Raw genomic sequence first — 19,488 nt, forward strand, 5'->3', positions numbered from 1 at the left:
CCAACAATCAGATGATTGACAGATCTCTGTGTTCTAGGCTGGCCAGGACTACATAGTGGGACCCTGTCTCAAACAGATAGACAGACCGGCAGACAGACAGAAAAAAGAAACAGCAAGAAATGTTTTTCCATCCTTTTATCTGCCATGGATGTGCTTTGATTAAATGCATAAATGAAGCATGGACAGAGCTGGCAGAGTTCATAGTTTGCACATGTGTGCTGCACACATCTTAACCTAATAGAAGGTGAGTTTTCTGTTTCAGGAAAACTCCCTTACTGAGACAGCAACTGTGCAACAAAAGGATCATACACCAACACCTCTGGGGAATTCAGTCTCACTGACAGAAGCAGAAGAAAGTTGCCTTCCTTATGGGCTCCTGAACTAGCTAAAGTAACTGTGTGATTCCTGCTTGTACAAATGGTTGAAGGTTAAATCAGTGACAGAGTAATTAACAACTGAGTGCTCAAATTTTACAACTAGCTAATGAAAGGACTTGTCCCAGCAAGAGACATCGAGTAATGCATTTGACAGCTAGCTAACCAGAATCTTTTTTTTTTCTTTTTTTTTCAGAATCTTATTCAGTAACAGATTTGCTTTTACTTTTAGGGGTTTTGTTTTGTTCAGGTTTTCTGTTTGTTTTGCTTTGTTTTTCTTTTTGTCCCCCCCCCCCCATTCTCCTGTCAGTTAACTTGTTTTCTCGATTCCTTCAGATAGCACAGCTTTCTTCTAGAGCTCGAAGAACACCCCTTTTTTAACTGAAGACATTAGACTGAGTAGAGATGCCCCACAACCCCATGTGTTTAAAGATACACCACAGTTCTTTCCCTTCAACTTTGTTTATTGATGTACCGAACATGAAAAAGCACAAAGAATCCAAACACAAAAGAAAACATGTACAGCCTCTTAAATACTCAACAGAATATATTTTCTATTCCAACAGATGTGAATTAAGTCATACTGTACAACTTCAAATAAATACCAGCCTTACATTTTATTAAGTGCTCTGATAAACACTGTAAAGTGAAGCACAATTTGCATGCCCTCTCATCAATGCCTTGGTTTGCTACAGTAAGTAGTACAGGAAAGAAGCGTGTAGCTGCTGTTTTCCCACAAGGGAAACCTTATTTTTTTTTAAGTATATACATGTATTTTATTTTTTATTTTTTTTCACGCAGGTTAACTCTGACAATCTAAATGCACCTAAGGATATGAGAAAGTGCTAAGCCAATTGAGTTCTGAGTAGCATTGAGTGGGTCAGCATGAAAACTCGCTTATTCACTTTAGCACGCGCCTCACAGTATATGTACTGTACTATACTGAAAAATTTTATAACTACAATTTTAAATAATAAAAAATAAAACTCAAAGCAACTGCAAAGATAATGTACAACTATGTTATGCATAGCACATTGCCTGTTCTAAGGGGAAGCATATGAGCATCTCAGTTTATACAAAACGCAGGACGTAACTATATAGTTCTCAGTGCATCCTGATGAAGGCAAAGGTTGCCTTCAGCTTTTTTGAAAATTTATTATAAGCTAGATGCTAATCAGAAAATATTTTGTATTTTTTAAAATTTCTTTCATACATGGTAAAGACTTATTTTATTATTTCCCCAAATAGTGGTTTAAGCATCATACAAAGTTAAATTTCAATAGCATACAGATATTTATGATTTTTGTATGAAAAATGTAAGGAAATTTGTTCAAAACCTATGGTTATACTCATTTTTCCTTTTTTTACCACAAACATATTTATAAACGAAAATGTAGCATCACCATAAACAGCTGAAGCTAGACTATCTACAGACAGAATTAGCAACAAATCTGATGCACTGTAAATTCAAGTCCTCAGGACAACAGAAGTGAATTTAAGCAAGACCTCAAGGAACAATGTTAATGCCATTTACAAAGGAAAAAACTGATACAAAACATTCAAAACCTGAACATCACTTGATATGTAAGGGAAAAAAAATAAAATTAGCTGAAAGGTTCATAAACACAAGGTCTTATTTACATCACACAAAGCTCAGGTGTTAGCCTTAAACGTAACTCTCAAAATACCTTCGAATATGTCCAACTCAGACCGCCTTTGCTGACTTGCTGCAGTACAGATCCTCTGCAACATCTTACTTCCTTAAGACAAAACAATTCTTCAAACGATACTGCAAGTACATCACTAAACACCATGAGCTCTATCTGAAGGGATTTCTTTAGGAAGAACAGATTTTCCCCCATCTCTTGGTAATTTAAATTTCTTGCCTGCTCTTATATATTCTTTTGTAAATTTTTTTTATTTGTTTCAAAATCACAAATCAATGTGAGCCATCTATCACATAGCAACCAGGATGATCAGACACCCCACTGGTGATTACGAAAATGAAACCAGCAGTGTTTCCTCACTGACTCAATTCCTCTCATACAAAGATCTCAAAAGTATTTTTCTACATCATAAATCTTTCTAAATTTTCCAACCGTTGCAAATTTCCTGGTAAATTTTAAAAGCTCACTAGGTGTCATATGAAGAGATTTCTCAAAGTATTCAAGTCAAAATATTTGTTCCAGGACCAGTAAAAAGTTTCTCCAAATTTTCTTTTTTATAAAAATAGATGCTTTTTTTAAACCCACATCAAAGAGGCTCTTATCTCTTTGGCAAGGTACTGCTTTACGAAAAGTTCTCCAGTATTCTTACAATAAGCGTTTATAATGTCGCCCCCCCTGCCCCAGCCCAAATCAGAATTACAAAATAAATACTGTTTGTAACTTCATAAATAAAAATGTAAACTTCAAAATACTTTTCTGAGACATAACAGCAATGCTTTAAATGTAAACCAAACACAAAGCTAATTAGAGAACAAAAAGGAAAAGAAAAAGAAAAAGAAAGAAAAGAAAAGGAGGTGGGGAAAGACACAACCAACTGAAGAGTTACAACACAAAGCCTCAATATTTACTCACAGGTTCAAGGCAGTTATGTAAAAAGAAAAGAAATGTCTTCCCTTAGCTGAAACACTTTAAAAGGTCCACCTTCTTCAAAGAAGGCAATAGAATGCAATGTGACAGGTAAAAACCCTGTACCTCTTGTCCATATTCAAACATAAAAGATATTTAAGAAGTTTTAATTCAAATACTAGCAATAAAAAATCTCACATATTTCTTAGGATGCTAAGTAGTCATTTTATCCCCATCTCAACACTGACTTACAAAGACATTTACTAATGTATAAAGTTTCTCTTAACTTGCTTTTGTTGTATAGTTTTCATATATAAATGGACTGAGGACAAGAGCTCATTAGGCTTTGTGCGTTTTGTTTGTCTTAAAGGAGACCTGCAGTACTCTGTCTCCCAGGCGGTATCCATTGAGGCTAGCTATTGCCATGGCAGCCTCATCATAGTTTGTCATAGTCACAAATCCAAAACCTTTGCATTTATTGGTGTTAAAGTCACGGATGACCTTCACGTTGGTGACAGCTCCAAAAGGCCCAAACATTTGCCACAGGATACTTTCATCTGCATCAGGGGCCAGGTTGTACACAAATATGCACCAGCCCGTACCGGGGTGCCCAGGAATATTAATTCCAGCAAGACTGGTCATTCCATCAATCGTCATTGGTGAAAACCTACTAAACAAAATAGGAAACAGACATACACACAGAGAGAGAATGAACACAGACTGGTTACAGCAATAGGTTTAAGTTCCTTTCCCTTTTTTTCATTTCCCCAAATTTAGCAATTTCCCTCTCCCAACAGATGCATATAGCTACTTGATGTGTCAACCAAGGCTCTATTTGTGCCTTGCAGTGACAAACATTCCAGGTGTTGATACGTTATGAAATGACCATTGTCTGCTGTACTGAATAACAATGAACACATTGGCAAAGAAATCTAAAAACTGGCTTCATGAGTTAAACAGGACGGGGTGGGGAGAAAAACCAACACATAACATACACATGCTATAATGTCGCAACGCAATCTGAAACAAATGACTTTTTAAAAGACTAAGAGGCGTACAGTGGTATAAAATATTCCATGAATCAAATGCACTTCAGAATCAGTTTTACAGAAGGCAGTAACATGCAAAAGAAAACCCAACATAAACTATGAAGGTGGAAATACTGCTCCCCAAATCAAAGAAATTAATCAGTTGTGGGAAGGGATTATGAGTATCATGAACCTGTGTCATTACCTCTTCACTCCATAAGCCATATTGAGCAGATTGTCCAACCTGCAAAACACACATTTAGCAAACTTCAGTGTTTCATTTTCCCCCTTGAAGTTCATGAAAGCTAGGCTCATTACTGCCACCTTCCAAGGGGATAATTGTGCACAAAATATATATGATGTCTCAAGACACTGGGCCTTTAACCATTCATGAGAGAATGGGTACCCACTGTTGTAGAATATTGGCTATTGCTACAGGGTCAGTGCAGCAAAGAAAAAAAGCAGTGGTCATCCAAGGAAAGAGCCAGAAACAAAATGCGAAGGCGTTAGAACAGCTAACATCTGACTTCCTACCAGCGAGTACTAGAGTGCTCCTGGAACTGACCAGTACTTGTATAAATTCCCACCCTTCTACTTGCAACCATGTCATGGGTTCCTGAGGATGCTGAAGCACACAAAGCTTAACTAGCCCAAGCTCACAAGGCTAGTGACGTCAGAGCAGTTTGACCTTCAACAATCAAAGACAAAGAATTACAAGTGCGCTGGATTTTATGGACAAACTTGGCTTTACAGAATTTGTTTCATCCTGCTTTCTCAATGTCAATACTACTGAGGGTGTGTCAGGGTTTCTAGAATTTATCAATAAATTACATGTGAGGAGCAAGCATGCCTAATGCATATTTAGCCACCCTACTGTGAGAGTGTTCCCCACTCTCCAAAGACAGCCCCAGGTTAGAGGTGAGGCACAATTATTTTGTCTTCTAACACCAGTAAAAGGCTATGTGGGGTGGGTATCAGCCTTTCTGTCAAACCCATGCACACAGCAGAGCACATAAGAAAAACCACTCCTCTCAGTTTTAGAAAAGCCATGTATTCCTTCTGGCCTTTCGGATAGGGAAGAATGTTGTCCTTGCACATCCTAATCTCTATCTCCACTGAGCATTTGTGTGTTTTGAAAAAAAAAAAGTGAAAACGAAGTGTTGAGTTGCTCTAATGCAAAGTGTAAGACAAGAGAACAAATCACAGTGGCACGAGATCTTCCTTCATCTATTTGGATCTGCCATGCTCCGTGACCCTCTCATATGTACCACTTAGCACAGACCACTAGCCTGGGCTCCGCATACCTGCTGATTATGTATAAAAGCAATGGTTACCAAAAGTATCATCCATCACTTAATGCAGGTATGTAAACTACCCAGAAGGCAGACTGGGTGAGAATATTTGCACACACAAAGCGTGGAGCAGGTGTGAAGAGCGCAGACTGTCACAGGACTTTGTGTTCTGCAGAGTGGAGATGAGTAAAGCTGCCATGCCTTTATATACAAAAAACCAAGGTTACAAACACTAGGATAAATGGATGCAAATCCGCAACACCAATCACAAAGCGGTCTGATACGAAAGTTCATCAAATTGCTGGAATGATAGATATGGGATGCATTTGACAAACGGTACCTCTGGGACAGATGAACATACTGAGGTTGCTGTCAAAAGTGACCAATGGATGAAATTCAGAAGCTCCATTTCCCCTCCACCCACTTAGGAGAGAGCAACCAACTCCCAACATAGAAATTTCTTTAAATGTGTCTGTTTATAAGAAAGGATGGAAAGCAAACCTGCCATGGGAGCGAGCTATACACACTGAGGGATAGATGTCTCGGTTCCCACCTCTATCCCATCCCACAACCCTAGAACACCTTGATGGGCCTCATAGCTGCCCAACCTGTGGAGTCTTATATGATCGCTTGATCTTCATTCATCTCCCAAATGTATAAGAAATTGAGTCCTTCATTCATCTCCCAATTGTAGAGGAAATTGAGTCCTTGGAAATTCTCATTCTCCCTCTTCCTCCCCCCCCCCTCTTTTTCTCTCCTCATCAGCAGAGGGGTGGATGCTACTCCAGTAAACAGCCCTGGCACAGCAGCTGGCTGACTCCACGCAGCCGAAACCCATTTCCCTTGTCCCCACTGCCATACGTCTATGTGTCCCATCTGAATGTAGAGCAGACAGTGGGCACGTCATATGGACATGGAACAGCCTTTGTCCAGCAGCAGGCAGCAAATTAGAAACTGTGCAGCTCCAGGAGAAAATGTCACAGTACCCCTGGCACAGCTTCATTCCTTCACTCCACATCCCACAGCTCAAGGACTCTCCTACAAGGATAACCTAAGGCTGGAAATGGAGCCCAGTCTAGAGGTCTCTGCAGTGACTTAGGCCGCACACAGATGACGGCTACACCATAGGAGTAGAAGTTAAGGAGTCAATTGTGTGTATATTTTGCTATTTAAAACCAGAATGCTCTTAAATTATATTTAACATATAGGCTGCACCAATATTGGCATCTACTCTCCAGAGTATCATAAGCTCCACAAGGAAGTCTGAGTTTCTCTGCGAGGGCAACCAATGTCACCCCTACCCAATCGTAAGCTGGGATATAATCCAATTTACAAATAACACATTATTTGGAAGACTAGATAGAAAAACCTAGCTTCCCTTAAGACATCCTTTACTTAAAGAAAGATCCCCAGGAGAAGGGAAATTAGGTTGAAAATTCAGTGAGGAAAACTAAAAGAAACAAAATAAAACGAGTTATTTCCCTTACTTCTCACAGAAACCACATCAGGTGTTTAGACACAAGTCAATTCAACATCTCTTACATGCAGCCAGAAAAGTCAAGGTGGTAAATATTAACACTTTATGAATCTTACTTAAAGATCTTATTTACTAAGATACATTAGGTCAATATACCAGTATAACAATTATCAGTACATTACTATATTTGATAGATATCTATTTCATCTTTATCCTATCTGTTTAAAAAATGTATTTATTATGTACAGTGTTCTGCTTGCAGCCTGGACGAGGATGCCAGACTTCACTGTAGATGGTTGTGAGCCACCATGTGGTTGCTGGGAATTGAACTCAGGACCTCTGGAAAAGTAGCCAGTGCTCTTAACCGCCGAGCCATTTCTCCAGCCCCTTTATCCTCTCTTTGTATGTTTGATTAGAATTCACAGTTTAAAGTTCGCTGCTATAGAAGCACAAGCTGCGTGCACATTTTACATGCACAGAAGACATTGGTAACATTTTCCTATCACCAGGATAATGGAATTCAGATTATTTCTAGGCAATACTTTTAATAGAATTTTCTATCAGTGAGAGCATCTTCATTTCAAAACTGAGTATTTAGGAATGCAGCATAAAACTAAGGTATCTGCCTGATTTTCATGTTATTCAGCTGGTAGGTTAAGGAAAGACCATACTGAAAGAGAAATTTTAAAAAATCAATTAAAGACAGATATAATATGTGAAAAAGACAGTAAGTAAGAAAACACAATTTCGGACACTGGAAGAATTATCAAACCTCTCCAAAGCACAGAGCACCAGTTAGCTTGAAGTTAACCAACACAAGCTCATTAACACGTTTCCTTATGCAATCACATGGCATCTAAGAATGAGGAAAATTACTTAGGACGTTTGATGTCTGTGTCTTCCAACATGAGATCAAATTAATGGAATCAGCAACATGCCTGAAGCTCAGTCCAATGGCTGACTCTAGGAGTTCTTCAAAAGTGCACAAAGACTCCAGAACACAGGCCACTCAATAAAGATAAATCTACCTCACAAGAATGAATGAGAAAATTTTGTGTACAGTTTAATTCGGGTACACTGTACTAAAAATATTCTTAATGGACTAAAATTACATTATCCAGCCAAATAAATAGTCTGTCTTATTTTGAAAACTATAAACACTTCAACAAGCCCATCAGATTAGCAGTGTTCATGTTTAAATAATTCTATTTATTAATACAGATTGATCCATAAACCTCATAAGTCCACTTATAAAGTTAATCCTTATTACATGGAATTTTACTTTTTTTTTTAATCTTCATGAGTACTGAAAAGCCTTTCACTGTTAATGTAACTTGTATTCTCCAGCCTCTCTCAGCTGTCAAGGTACCAAGATAACATTAAAAATACACAATGAGTTTTCTAAAATTCATACTGGGCAGTGGCAAACTCAAAGCAAAGGCATTAGAACAACAAATATTATAAAGAAATAACTGTGTAAATAGACCTCAGCTACAGAAAAGATCAAGGTACCAACAAAACTGCAAGCTCTTAATTCAAGTGTCTGAAAAGCTCAAAGAAGATCGACTTTCATCGATAAAACACAAGGAAATTCAAGATAATGACAGCCAAATTAAAGATACCTTTAAAGAGCACCAATTACACATCAGGATAAATTTGGATTGTAGAAATGAAGACTCAGCTTCTTCCAAAACATAGTCTAGGATCAACAGATCCTCTTGCACACTGGTAGTTCATATTTTTACCGCCCAGACAGAGGTGATGGGCATAGGCATGAACAGTGAGGTGAGAGAGAGGACAGGATCTGAGGAAAGAAAATCTGTGCTAATTCCTGATGGCTCCCATTTTGCCCTCACTGGGTAACCTGGTGGCAGCTACTCCTCTGTGGCTGCCCAGCTGGTGTCAAACTTAGTACAGTAAGAGCACTGCACAATCCAGTCCACAGCTCCCAGTGACCCTTCTGCCTCAGCCTCTGGAATAGCTGGGACTCCAAGCTCAAACCTCCACTTACTGTACTTTCCATCACTACTGCCAGGTTTTCCTTTCAACTAATGCCCCTTATGCCCTTCTTCTACAATGTCTTTCTGTAAAGGCTAAAGAATCTCAGAAGTAATGATAATATATACTATTGAAAGACTTTTTGTAATGTAAGATGGACAGAAGCTAAAAGTTTTAAACTTAATCATGAGGACAACCGTGGAAAACTTTACCCCATCAAAAAATAAAAGGTACGTGGCACGTACAGAGGGGCAGGAAGATTTAGGTGCTGTGGTGCCCGACGTCCAACACATGCTGCCCACATATGTCCTAGCCAGTGTATCAGGCGTCTCAATGCTATCTATGGGTCCTCTGGCCTAGTCTTAAGAGGCTAAGAGGGTTCCTCTAACAAATAGTAACAAAACAAAATTACAGCTTTAATCGAAAACATAAAACATCAATCTAGGGCAATACAGCTTTCTTCTAATAGCAAACTAAAACTAACTGGGAAAGACAACTAGAAAACACTGCTAAAACTCACTGGAGTCTAACCTGTACTACATTTAAAAACACCAACAAGTGAATGGTCAAGAAAGATGCTAGAGAGGGCGTGCAGCAGGCACTGAAGCGGGGGGAGGGGGGGCTATGAGAGTTCTTTCTGCAGAAGAATTGCCAGATGGCACATCGGCCTTTCCTGCCCTGCCCTTCAGTGGACATTGCTTGTAACCAAGGTCAAAGGTGATGCATATTTTGTTTTTCTTAATGCTTCCATGAACTAGGGAGCTCATCGCCTTCGTCAACACAACCTTTGACAAGCCATCATTCTCCCAGAGAGAATGCCAACTTAAGTAGGTATTTAACCTTGCATTTACGGAAAATTTCTTTTTACACCTAAGTAATATACTTAAATATTTTTAGGATATTTTTTTTCTTTTCTTCTCTTTTCAACACTCCAATACACCAATGGGGAAAATCTATGATTCTGGGGCTGGAAAACACGTAAGTTTAGTCCTCTATCTTACAAAGTTTGTGTATCGGTTAATAAACTATTTCGTCTCAGGAAGAAAATAAGGATCTACATGTAGCTATTAAAAAACATTACCTTGGGCGTTAGATGAAATGTGGCTATACCATACCGCGTGGTCAAATAGTATTTGCAACATCCTGGGAAATAAAACTGGGTGACTTGTTCATAAAACTCTCAAGCTCACTGTTCCTAACTGAACGTCAAGACATTCTTCTGTCACATGCCGCCGATATGCTCGGAATGACTCACGGTCGGGTTGTTTGCTCAAGGACCAGCTAACTCGAGAACTGGGGTATATGCCCATCAGTAACTCAGTGAATAAGCACACAGACCACCACTACTTTCTGTATGGTGCAGAAAATGACTTAGATTTTTAAAGAGCTGAAAACAAAGAAAATGAGAAAGAGAAGAGAGGGGGATGGCAAGGAGAAAGGAAAGAAAGAGGAGGCACAGTTGCAAAAACCATGACTCAGAAAAATTTAATATATTGTTTCTCTAAACTGTTACAACTAAAGTTTGTCAACCTATAAACTTTAACAAAAGGAGATGGGGGCCCACTTTTAGATTCTCGGGGTTTTCACATAGGTCAATATCTTTAACAATGTCTATATTATGAAACAAAGCTAACCGGAAGAGCTCAACAGCTCAAACACAAAAATTCTTCTCAAACGGAAGACAGCATGTCAGACTTCACCGTCTGTGGGTCAGGTTTTCTCAAGCTGGGCTTTGGGTCCAGACACCTGTGGCTGCTGGGTATCCTGTCTGCTGCAGGATGCGTAGCAGCATCTCTGGACTCTACCCACTAGATGTGAGTCACATCTCCACCCAAATTATGCCATCACGAATGAGTCTACACTTTGTCAAATGTCTCCTGGAGGCAAAATCACTTCTGAGGAGAACAGCTCTTACAGTTAATTGTCCTCACCTTCAAAAGTTCATATTTCCCAAAGTATGTTTTCTCCGTGCCCATTAATGAGAAAGAAAAAGAGAGCGAGAACAAGAAAGAAAGAAAGAAAGAAAGAAAGAAAGAAAGAAAGAAAGAAAGAAAGAAAGAAAGAAAACAACAGTAATGACAAACTCAAAGCAGAGATCTTGGTGATACAATTACTTGACAATAAACCTGCACATTCTCCTCCAGTTTAGTAGCTAGGCACGAGAACTGGACCAGACTTACCTAAAACGCTGTGCCTGCTGAGCTAGCGGTCCTGGGTACCTTCTGTTTGGAGACTGGTACAGCTGGGAAAGGATGGCCTGATTGGTTTTTTGGCTTGGATTATTAGCAAACTTTACAGTGATTGGCTCTGTGGCACCAGGAGGTTTCTGGCCATTTAGGCCTTTGATAGCTTCTTCTGCCTCAATCCGCTTGTCAAATCGAATAAACCCTACACCCCTTGATATGCCTAAGGTAGATTTAAGTAAAGATTTGGGAAAGAGGGAGCAGGAGAGGGGAAGAAGAGAAGAAAGGATAAATTAATTTTTCCTTCTCACGAACATCTTTTCACCCACATATAACATTTGCCACAAAAATCACATCAGGAAGAAAATTTTACCTCAGTAATTCAACTTTGAATCTCAATTTTCCACCTTTTTTTTTGTTTTTTTTTTTTCGAGACAGGGTTTCTCTGTGGTTTTTATAAATGCACGAAATGACCTATACAATGTGAGTTCTCACTATTGATCACGTGCTTGTCAAGAAGCCAAGAAAGCACAAAAGTACATAAACCCATGCTTTTTTCCCCTGCATTCCTTCCTGCCTCCTGTGCTTTCTGTAGTAGCACCAACTGCTGCCTGAGTTCTGGCTCTCAAAGCATGCTATTGGAAAGGCAGCCTCTTCCCTTGAAATAAAAACCAAACCAAGCATTTGCTAAAGACACTCGAGAGCAGATAGAGCTCAACTAAAATTCTAAGTAATACATTCATCTTATCACATCATTTAGCATGAAAGTCTCTCAATAAAACAAAACCTAGACAGGCTGTGGTGGTGCACACCTTTAATCCCAGCACTCGGGCAGGCGGATCTCTGAAGTCAACCTGGTCTACAGAGCAAATTCAGGACCATCAAGGCACACAGAGAAACCCTCTCTTGAAAAACAAAAAAGAAATGCGAGGAAAAAAAAACCGCTGAAGAGGGTCTTCACATCCTCTGAGCTCCGCTGTGCTTCTCTTTAGCTATATATTACAGAAGTAATGTTGCACAGGGGAAAAGGTAAAAAAGGACCTGGATTTTCCAAGTTAAATCAGTAGGACCACAAGCTTCCTGGCACCTCCAGCACTGCTCTTAACCGTGGAGAGCCATTCCCTGTCTGACAACAATGGCAAAGCAGGGCATGAACGAGGCTTATCCGGTTTACGAGAAACAGCAGCGTGTGACTCTCAGCTCATCCCATTTAATTGTCACAGGCAGGTGAGCAGGTAATCACAGCTGGTCAACACAACGTAAGCAGCTGCAGAGAAATGCCTTCTTGGCAACTAACCAGATACTAACAGGACGGGTTTTAGACTAGCCGGTAGGAAAGTGTAGATACTTCTAAGTGGGTGGGCCAGGGAAGAAAGGAGGGGCGACTGAGAAAACCTGGACCATCTTGACTTAGAGCAACCTCAAAAATAAAGGAGGTTTGTTTGCCTTACAACTACACCTGGAGAAGGCTCAGAATTTTCTAAGGTTAATAAGGCATTTTCTACATGTATGCTTAATCCGATACACTCAATCACTTTGTCTTGTTCTGTGTAAACGATGTGCAATGTGCACAGTAAACACCTGATGGCTGAATAACAAGCTGCTGGGCTTCAGGGACGGTGTAGGTGTTTTCTTAAAGTTCTAAGTGAAGAAGATATAATTATAAATATATCCTTTCATGTACCTACTGGCTCCTATTATCATCCCAGCTAGCATATTTCCAGCTCTCAGCAGGCTGAAGCAGGTGGTTTGCTACCGTGTGAGATGCCAGGTTGGTCAGAGAGAGAGAGATCTCTTGAATTTCCAAAAAAGAAAAATGGGGGAAAAAAGAAAAAGGAAAAAGAAAGGACAAAAAGAACAACACACAGGGAAAAAAGTAAAATAAAATACTAAAATTTTATTCTAATGGCTGCTCCATTAGAAAAGCACAGATTAAAAAATGGCATTCTCACAGGTGGGACTACTTAAAGTGTGTATGTGTAGGGGGGTGCCTATCCTCAGGAGTGTGAGGTGCCTATCCTCAGGAGTGTCTGTGTCTGAGGGGTGCATATCCTCAGGAGTGGGGGGGGGGGGGCGTTGCCTATCCTAAGGACTGTGGAGGGTGCCTATCCTAAGGAGTGTGTGTGGGAGGACTATCCTCAGGAGTGTGGTGTGGTGGGGTGTGTGTGTGCCTGTTCTCAAGAGTGTGAGTGTGTAGGGGGGTGCCTTTCCTCAGGATTGAGTACATTTGGAGTAGGACCCCAGAATTTGTAGTTCTAGCAACATTACAGTAGGCTGCTGGTGCCGGAGGCATGGGCCACACTCAGGACATACTAAGAATGACCACCTATCATCCTTCACACTCCGGAAGGTCCATTGTTAAAGAAAAGAGACAATTTCCATGTCACAGATGAAGCCTACTCTAAGTCCACCAACTTCTTGTTGACTACAAAATTCTGTTTTAAAAAAAATGCAATGAACAAAAAGGTATTTTCTGCTTAGAATAAATCTTGTTTGATTGGCTATGCTTGGAATTTTATTGAGCCCCATTAACAAACTGTGTGCAATGCAGCACAGTGTGTTAGAATGAATTGGGGGGATAACGGAAGAGCTACTGCAGCTAACGCCCAGTCTTGCACACTTTCAGACTTTCTCATGGCAGCACAGTCTACAGGCCATTCTCCCAGGCAAGGGTACACACTGTTGATTCTACCCAGAAGTCTAGGCACAGAAGAGCACTTCCTGTGAAGCCAATAACAACACAGAACGGAAGAGTAGACCACTCCGGTCAAATTCACAACTGAAGCTGAAAACTGTGGCCTGATTTTTATTCTGGGGTTAATCTGCCCCTTTCTTACACTAAAAACCCACACATTGGGATACACGATACTACAATGTGACTGCCGTGGAAATAAGGCCCTGCAGGTGACTTCCTGCCCCCTCCTTTTTCATATTTCTCTATTTTTATTCTGTTTTGGAAAGGACAAGTGTTGCTTTTATATAGAAAATCTAAAAATCTGTAATGCAATCCATATCGGCAGCTTTCTGCTCGCTAGCAGTGCTGGCAGAAGTGTCCCTTATGTATAAAGTCCTAATGAACATCTTATTCTCATTTCATTTGGTCAAAAGTTGCATTAGGCATAAAACAAATTGCTACCACTCAAAATTCTGTGCTCTTACGCAGGCCTCTGTGGCAGGCACAGCAGAGCCCAGGAAAACTGCCTCCACAGCAATCACCAGAGTGGATTCCGCCTCATCCTCACTCAGAGTACCAGCTGCATCCTGCTGCAGTGAATTTCGCTTTTCACAAAAATAAAGATTGTTTATAAGGAGGACAGGGGCTTCTTTCACACAGAGGCTTGAAAATGAAGATTATAGCATCTATAAGTTTATTACAAGCCATGAAACAGGCTTCAAACCTGCAGCTTCGGGGTGGAAATGACTCAAGCTTGCCTCACTCCACTCCACCATCTATTTCTGTCCATGCACATTTATGAACAATTCCAGCAGAAAATTGCATTTTCTGGCCCACATACACCTTTGATGTGCTCTAGAGGCAAGGCTGCTGTGTGAGGAGACAGACTTTCAGAATCTGCCCATCAGAGAGCACAAGACTATCCAGAACCACTGCCCACTTACCAGTGACCTGGTCGACAAGAATGCGAGAAGTAATGATGCGTCCGTACTGTGAAAACAGCTGCTCCAGCTCCTTCTGGGTCATGGTTTTCGGAAGCCCGCTGACATATAAGTTTGCATCTCTGATAGAAGCTGAGCTTGGGCGAGCATAGGAAACCTGAAAAGGGGAATACGGTTAAGCATACTGATATACTCACTCCTTTCAGAAACTCAATGCCTATCTGGATAACTGCTCCATAAGGGGCAGAGAGCAAACACTGGCCTTAATATAAGTAGGATGTTTATTCATGGGAGCGGGGGCGCATTTCAGACAAGAAGACAATGCCATTTCTCTGTGTGAATAAGAGAAGATCTACTCCAAGCGCATCTATGAGGTCTCAAATGAGACCAGTATCACACACAGCCCAGCACACCAAGGGGAGCAGACGAACATTTACACACAACACAGCACACTAGCGGAACCAGACCAGTATCACACACAGCACAGCACACCAATATCACACACAGCATGGTACACCAAGGGGAGCAGGCCAACAGGAAGCAAGAGATGTGGGAGCAATCACTCCTACTTAGCATATTTTGAAGTCATCAGATGCATTCTTATGACTTGTTTTCCATACTATACTATCTCTGGAGATGGTGGTATACATTTAAAAATACTTAAACATTCGTGAAGGTTTTCTTATAATTTTTGTCAATGCCACTTACACAAACTCCCAGAGATTTAAATACACTAAGGAGTCATAACCTTCTTGATCCACTGTCTTCTCATTTACAAGTTTTCATAACCTTCATTTTTAGAGCAAGTGTTTTCAATGACTTTATCTGCTATTTAATGTTCTCTCAAAAAAAAACCTCCTATAAGTTTTTTTAAAATTTTTCATACAATATAATTTCATCTTATTCTTTCCCTTCTCCCAATTCTTCCCAGGTCCACCCTCTCTACTCACTCAGACAACAAATCACACCATCCTGACGACAGAAGCACCCATGAATATAAGCAGGGAGTCCCTTCTGTGTTGGCCAATCCTCCTGAGCATAAGGCCTGCCCTGGAGTAGTTGATATACCCAATGTCACTCCACTGGATAAAGCTGACTTTCCCTCTCCCAGCAGGTACCAATTACATGGGCTTATTTCCCGTTTCCACAATGGGATTTGTCTAGCTTGAACTTGTGAGGGTCTTGTGCATCTCCGTAGTCTGTGAGTTCTTACGTGTATCAGCCCTGTAGTATTCCCTTGGCTCTCACAGTCTTTCTGCCTTCCTTATACTTAAAGTCTTTTAATGAAAGAATTCCAAATTTGTACAAGATGGAAGACAAAAAGCCTGTATTAGTTTATAATCATCACTATTCAGGTCTTGCTCATCACTGGATTCATAATGTTTAGAAATGACCAGCATGTGGTCAATGCAAGAATTATGTGCTGATCCCTCATGATGATGTGAGTCCACAGCACTACATGCATTTATGGTACACTCCATCATCTCATCCAGATTCTTGTCCAAGCTGAAATCCATACCTGCTCTGCCCATCATATAAGCATTACTGAGACAGCTACGTGTCCTGTCCCCTAAGTAATTCCTCATCATATTCCCTTCGGTTTGCCTGTGATTTCTTCAGGACTGGCCAACTACATCGACAGAAATTTTGTAACATGGCTTGTCTACTGCATCATTCATAAAAAGAGCCAACATATCTAACTCTAGGATTGACTTGCTAGACTAACACAATATGATTACTTCTGCCTGATTATTTTACCAAGTAGTGCCCACCTTTAATCATGCTGATTTCTCTAATATAGAATCTTTGCTCAAAACTAATATTTTCGTAACTAAAGCATCAAACATTTTCTTCCTGGTTTATGCCTGCAGTTCTTTGTTAACTTTTAAAAATAACTTTCTAGGAAATAAAACAAAAGAAGAAAACACAGGCCGTGTTTTATATTAATTTATGTAGTTCTTGGTTATCTTTTACCCCTTACATTTAATACCTCTATTCTTATCAGTTTGCTCACTAACAAGTGAAAATACAGATGCTGTTCCCAGGTCTAATTTGACAGTCACATTACAGTGTCCTGTCCTATACAAAGGAATCTGGCAGGAACAAAGGGAAAATATTCACATACACTCTTTCCCTCTGCACCTAGCTACTTAGTGATGAACACTTGTAAGAAAAGGGAAAAGGGGAGGAAACCTTGAAGTGATCAAAATAATATTAGCAAAAATCCATCCTTGGGACTTCTGTACCTATGGTCCCACAGCCACTAAAGTATGATTGAATTTGTGAGAACACATGACTACCAAAGCTCTCTTCTAGACTGCTTTGTCATCATCTAAGGAGGCTACACAATCCGGCGCTTGCCCCACTTCTAGACTGAGAAATTCATGGCTTTATTTCTGCAGCAGGGAGCCAGTCAGCAGTCACTCTGCTCTGGACCATGTGGCTGAAATGCTCTCTTTGTGAAAGAGCCACTCACCATGGGCTACAGGGCGGTCACAAGCATTTATGCACTGTCAATGAGTGAGAGGCTAACGGAGACGCAGTCAGGAGGCTCAAGCTTAGGATACACAGGGAGAGTCCAATCAGTGAGCCTAGTTCAAAGCTAGATTCAATTCACTGAAGACCCTGTTAACTTGGGACAAACTCCCTAGTCCTACATCACATAAACTGCGGAATTTTACTTTTAAAAGTAGTTCTTAAGAATAAATAAGTACTTTTTAGTTTGCATGGCATTACGAGTCTAAAATAGGGTGGCTGTGCTATGAATATGATTCACCTCTACATACATGAGTACGTCAAGAAAGACGCATGATTAAGTTCAGAGTAACTGAGTCCATCATGGCTTTCCAGAGTCCTTCACTCCCACAGCGACATGCACTGCTTTGTACATCTCCGACATGTGTGGGTGAGGTGCTTTAAGTTATCCTGAGATATATTTAGGATAAAGGGCTTATATTTAGTGATTATATAAAAAAAACTGAAAGCATACTGGATCAGTTGCCCTGCCTTCAATGCCCATGCTTTTGTTTACTTGCTTTTGTCTTTGTTTGGTTTGGCTTTTGAGATAGGACTTCATTCTTTAGCCCAGGCTGGCCTCAGAATTAGGTCAAGTCTCCTGCCTCAGCGTTGTGGGTGCTTGGTCTGAGAGGTGTGAACATCCATAGCAGGCTTAATTCACATTTAAATTCACATTATTTAATTTCAAATCATGTTTTAAAAGCTCTAAGACAAATCTTAAAACAGAGTCTCCCTACAACGTTGTCAGAGAACTGGTTTCCACTAGTATATGTAGAACAGAGATAATGGGTTACACTAAAACCCATGATGGTAACAAGCACAGCTTACCAATGTAGTCATGTTCACACTTAGGTTTTTGTCAGATATACAGCATGATCAAATAGTTTTCTTTCTGTGCCTTCAACTATCTTCTGAGGCAGGCAGGGCACAGAAAAAGAAATTAAGGCTGGCGGAAGAGGTAAAGATAATTCAAATCCCATGCCTGAGGTCATACACAGCTGCTACAGAGTTTTGGATTCGCCAACTGATCTTCTCGGCTCTGTGCTTTTTCTCCTGCTCCAACTCTCTCCACACAGTGTCACACTACTGAAGCTAGCGTGTCAGCTCACTTGTTGTAAGAGGTTCAGAATTTTCAAGCAACTCTAGACTGCTTCTTAAAACACATACATAAACTAAGCAAAGATAGCAGAAAAGATGTCACTAAGCCAGTTATTTTTATGTCATATGCATTAATGTATTTCAAAGTAGCTTTTCTTAAAAATAGTGGTCACCAGTTGAGATTAAATGTAGAAATTGTACATCATAATTAAAAATAGATTTATTTCACACTCTAAGCCATAAAAATAAAACACACTACCCCTAGGAATTTCCAAGAAGATAGGCTGTGTTGACCCTTCTCCCATAATGCACCAGTTAAGTTTCTCAGAATTAAAGCAGCCCCCTTTGCTCTGTCAGGAATATCACTGTTGACAACATTCTGCCTTCCAAGAAAAGGAAAACAGTTCCTCAATCTCAGAGGATTATAAATACAAAGTACACTTCAGATCCTTGGAGAAGGATGAAGATGCTCACTGTCGGGATTTAAATCAGTTATCAGCCCAACCTACCTAGTAATCATTAGCAGTGGTCAGCACTCAGATTTTGCTGTGAATTTGGAGCTGTATGGATGTCTTGCCTGTGCACCAACCCACACAGGGGTGTCTCCATCCTCAAAGTGCTAAAACCCTTGTGGGTCTTTAAAACTAAATTCCCTCAGAGATGGCTCAAGTGGGTTTTCTTTTCCAGTTGAATTCTGTACTAGAAATACTTCAATACAATGAATCTCTAGCATATGTCCTAGAAAGGGCCAACAGCTTCTTCCTTCTGCAAATGTGAGCTGATCTCCAATCTAAGTTACTGGATTAATATATGGGTTTATATTTTAAATTTTCAGTGCCATTTAAACAGGTGAATATTTAATGCCTGAGGAGCAAGGTTATGAAATGTCAAAACTACTAAGTGAAGGATCTAATTTAAGAGGCAGCCAGAGCGTCTGCAATTTAAAAATTTAAAGATGATACAGGGAGTACAAAAACTGAACACCAATCTGCTTCCAAGATAGCAATTTAAAACTCAGGTTTATTCTGGAATTTCTCACAAGCCTACAAGTGATATAATAAACCAAGACAAGCAATGCTGAGGCTACTTGAGGGAAGCAGAAAGGAGGGAGATGCAGCAGGCAAAGAGACCCTCTAGCCAATGGCTTCCAAAAGTGATCGTCACAAATGAGACTATGCTGGACAAACAGAAAAAAAAAACTTACCAAAGTGATAAGGTCTCAAAAACAGAGTACTCTGAAACACACTATATTCTTTGTAATTAAAAACCCATTTCTTCATCATCATCAGCTAAAACTAATTACACATTAAACATGCAAATATGAGTAACACAT

At 40.1% G+C, this 19,488-nt stretch overlaps 1 protein-coding gene across 18 annotated transcripts in view; it reads right to left on the bottom strand.

Moving 5' to 3' along the window:
- Positions 1-817: 817 nt before the first annotated feature.
- The window catches only part of Elavl2 (ELAV like RNA binding protein 2), a 129,286-nt gene continuing 110,615 nt past the window's right edge, over positions 818-19,488 (bottom strand). For 10 of the 18 annotated variants that reach the window (XM_075944960.1, XM_075944967.1, XM_075944971.1 and 7 more), the window contains 4 exons: positions 14,544-14,697; positions 10,923-11,148; positions 4,181-4,219; positions 818-3,617 (listed from right to left, as the gene is read on the bottom strand). In XM_075944960.1, the coding sequence (XP_075801075.1) occupies positions 3,287-3,617; positions 4,181-4,219; positions 10,923-11,148; positions 14,544-14,697 (750 nt within the window). In that variant the 3' untranslated portion in view covers positions 818-3,286. The remainder of the gene's footprint in view (positions 3,618-4,180; positions 4,220-10,922; positions 11,149-14,543; positions 14,698-19,488) is intronic. The other 8 variants (XM_075944964.1, XM_075944969.1, XM_075944975.1 and 5 more) reach the window with 1 other exon arrangement.

Source organism: Microtus pennsylvanicus, chromosome 13, assembly GCF_037038515.1.
Source record: "Microtus pennsylvanicus isolate mMicPen1 chromosome 13, mMicPen1.hap1, whole genome shotgun sequence".
Classification (NCBI taxonomy): Eukaryota; Metazoa; Chordata; class Mammalia; order Rodentia; family Cricetidae; genus Microtus; species Microtus pennsylvanicus.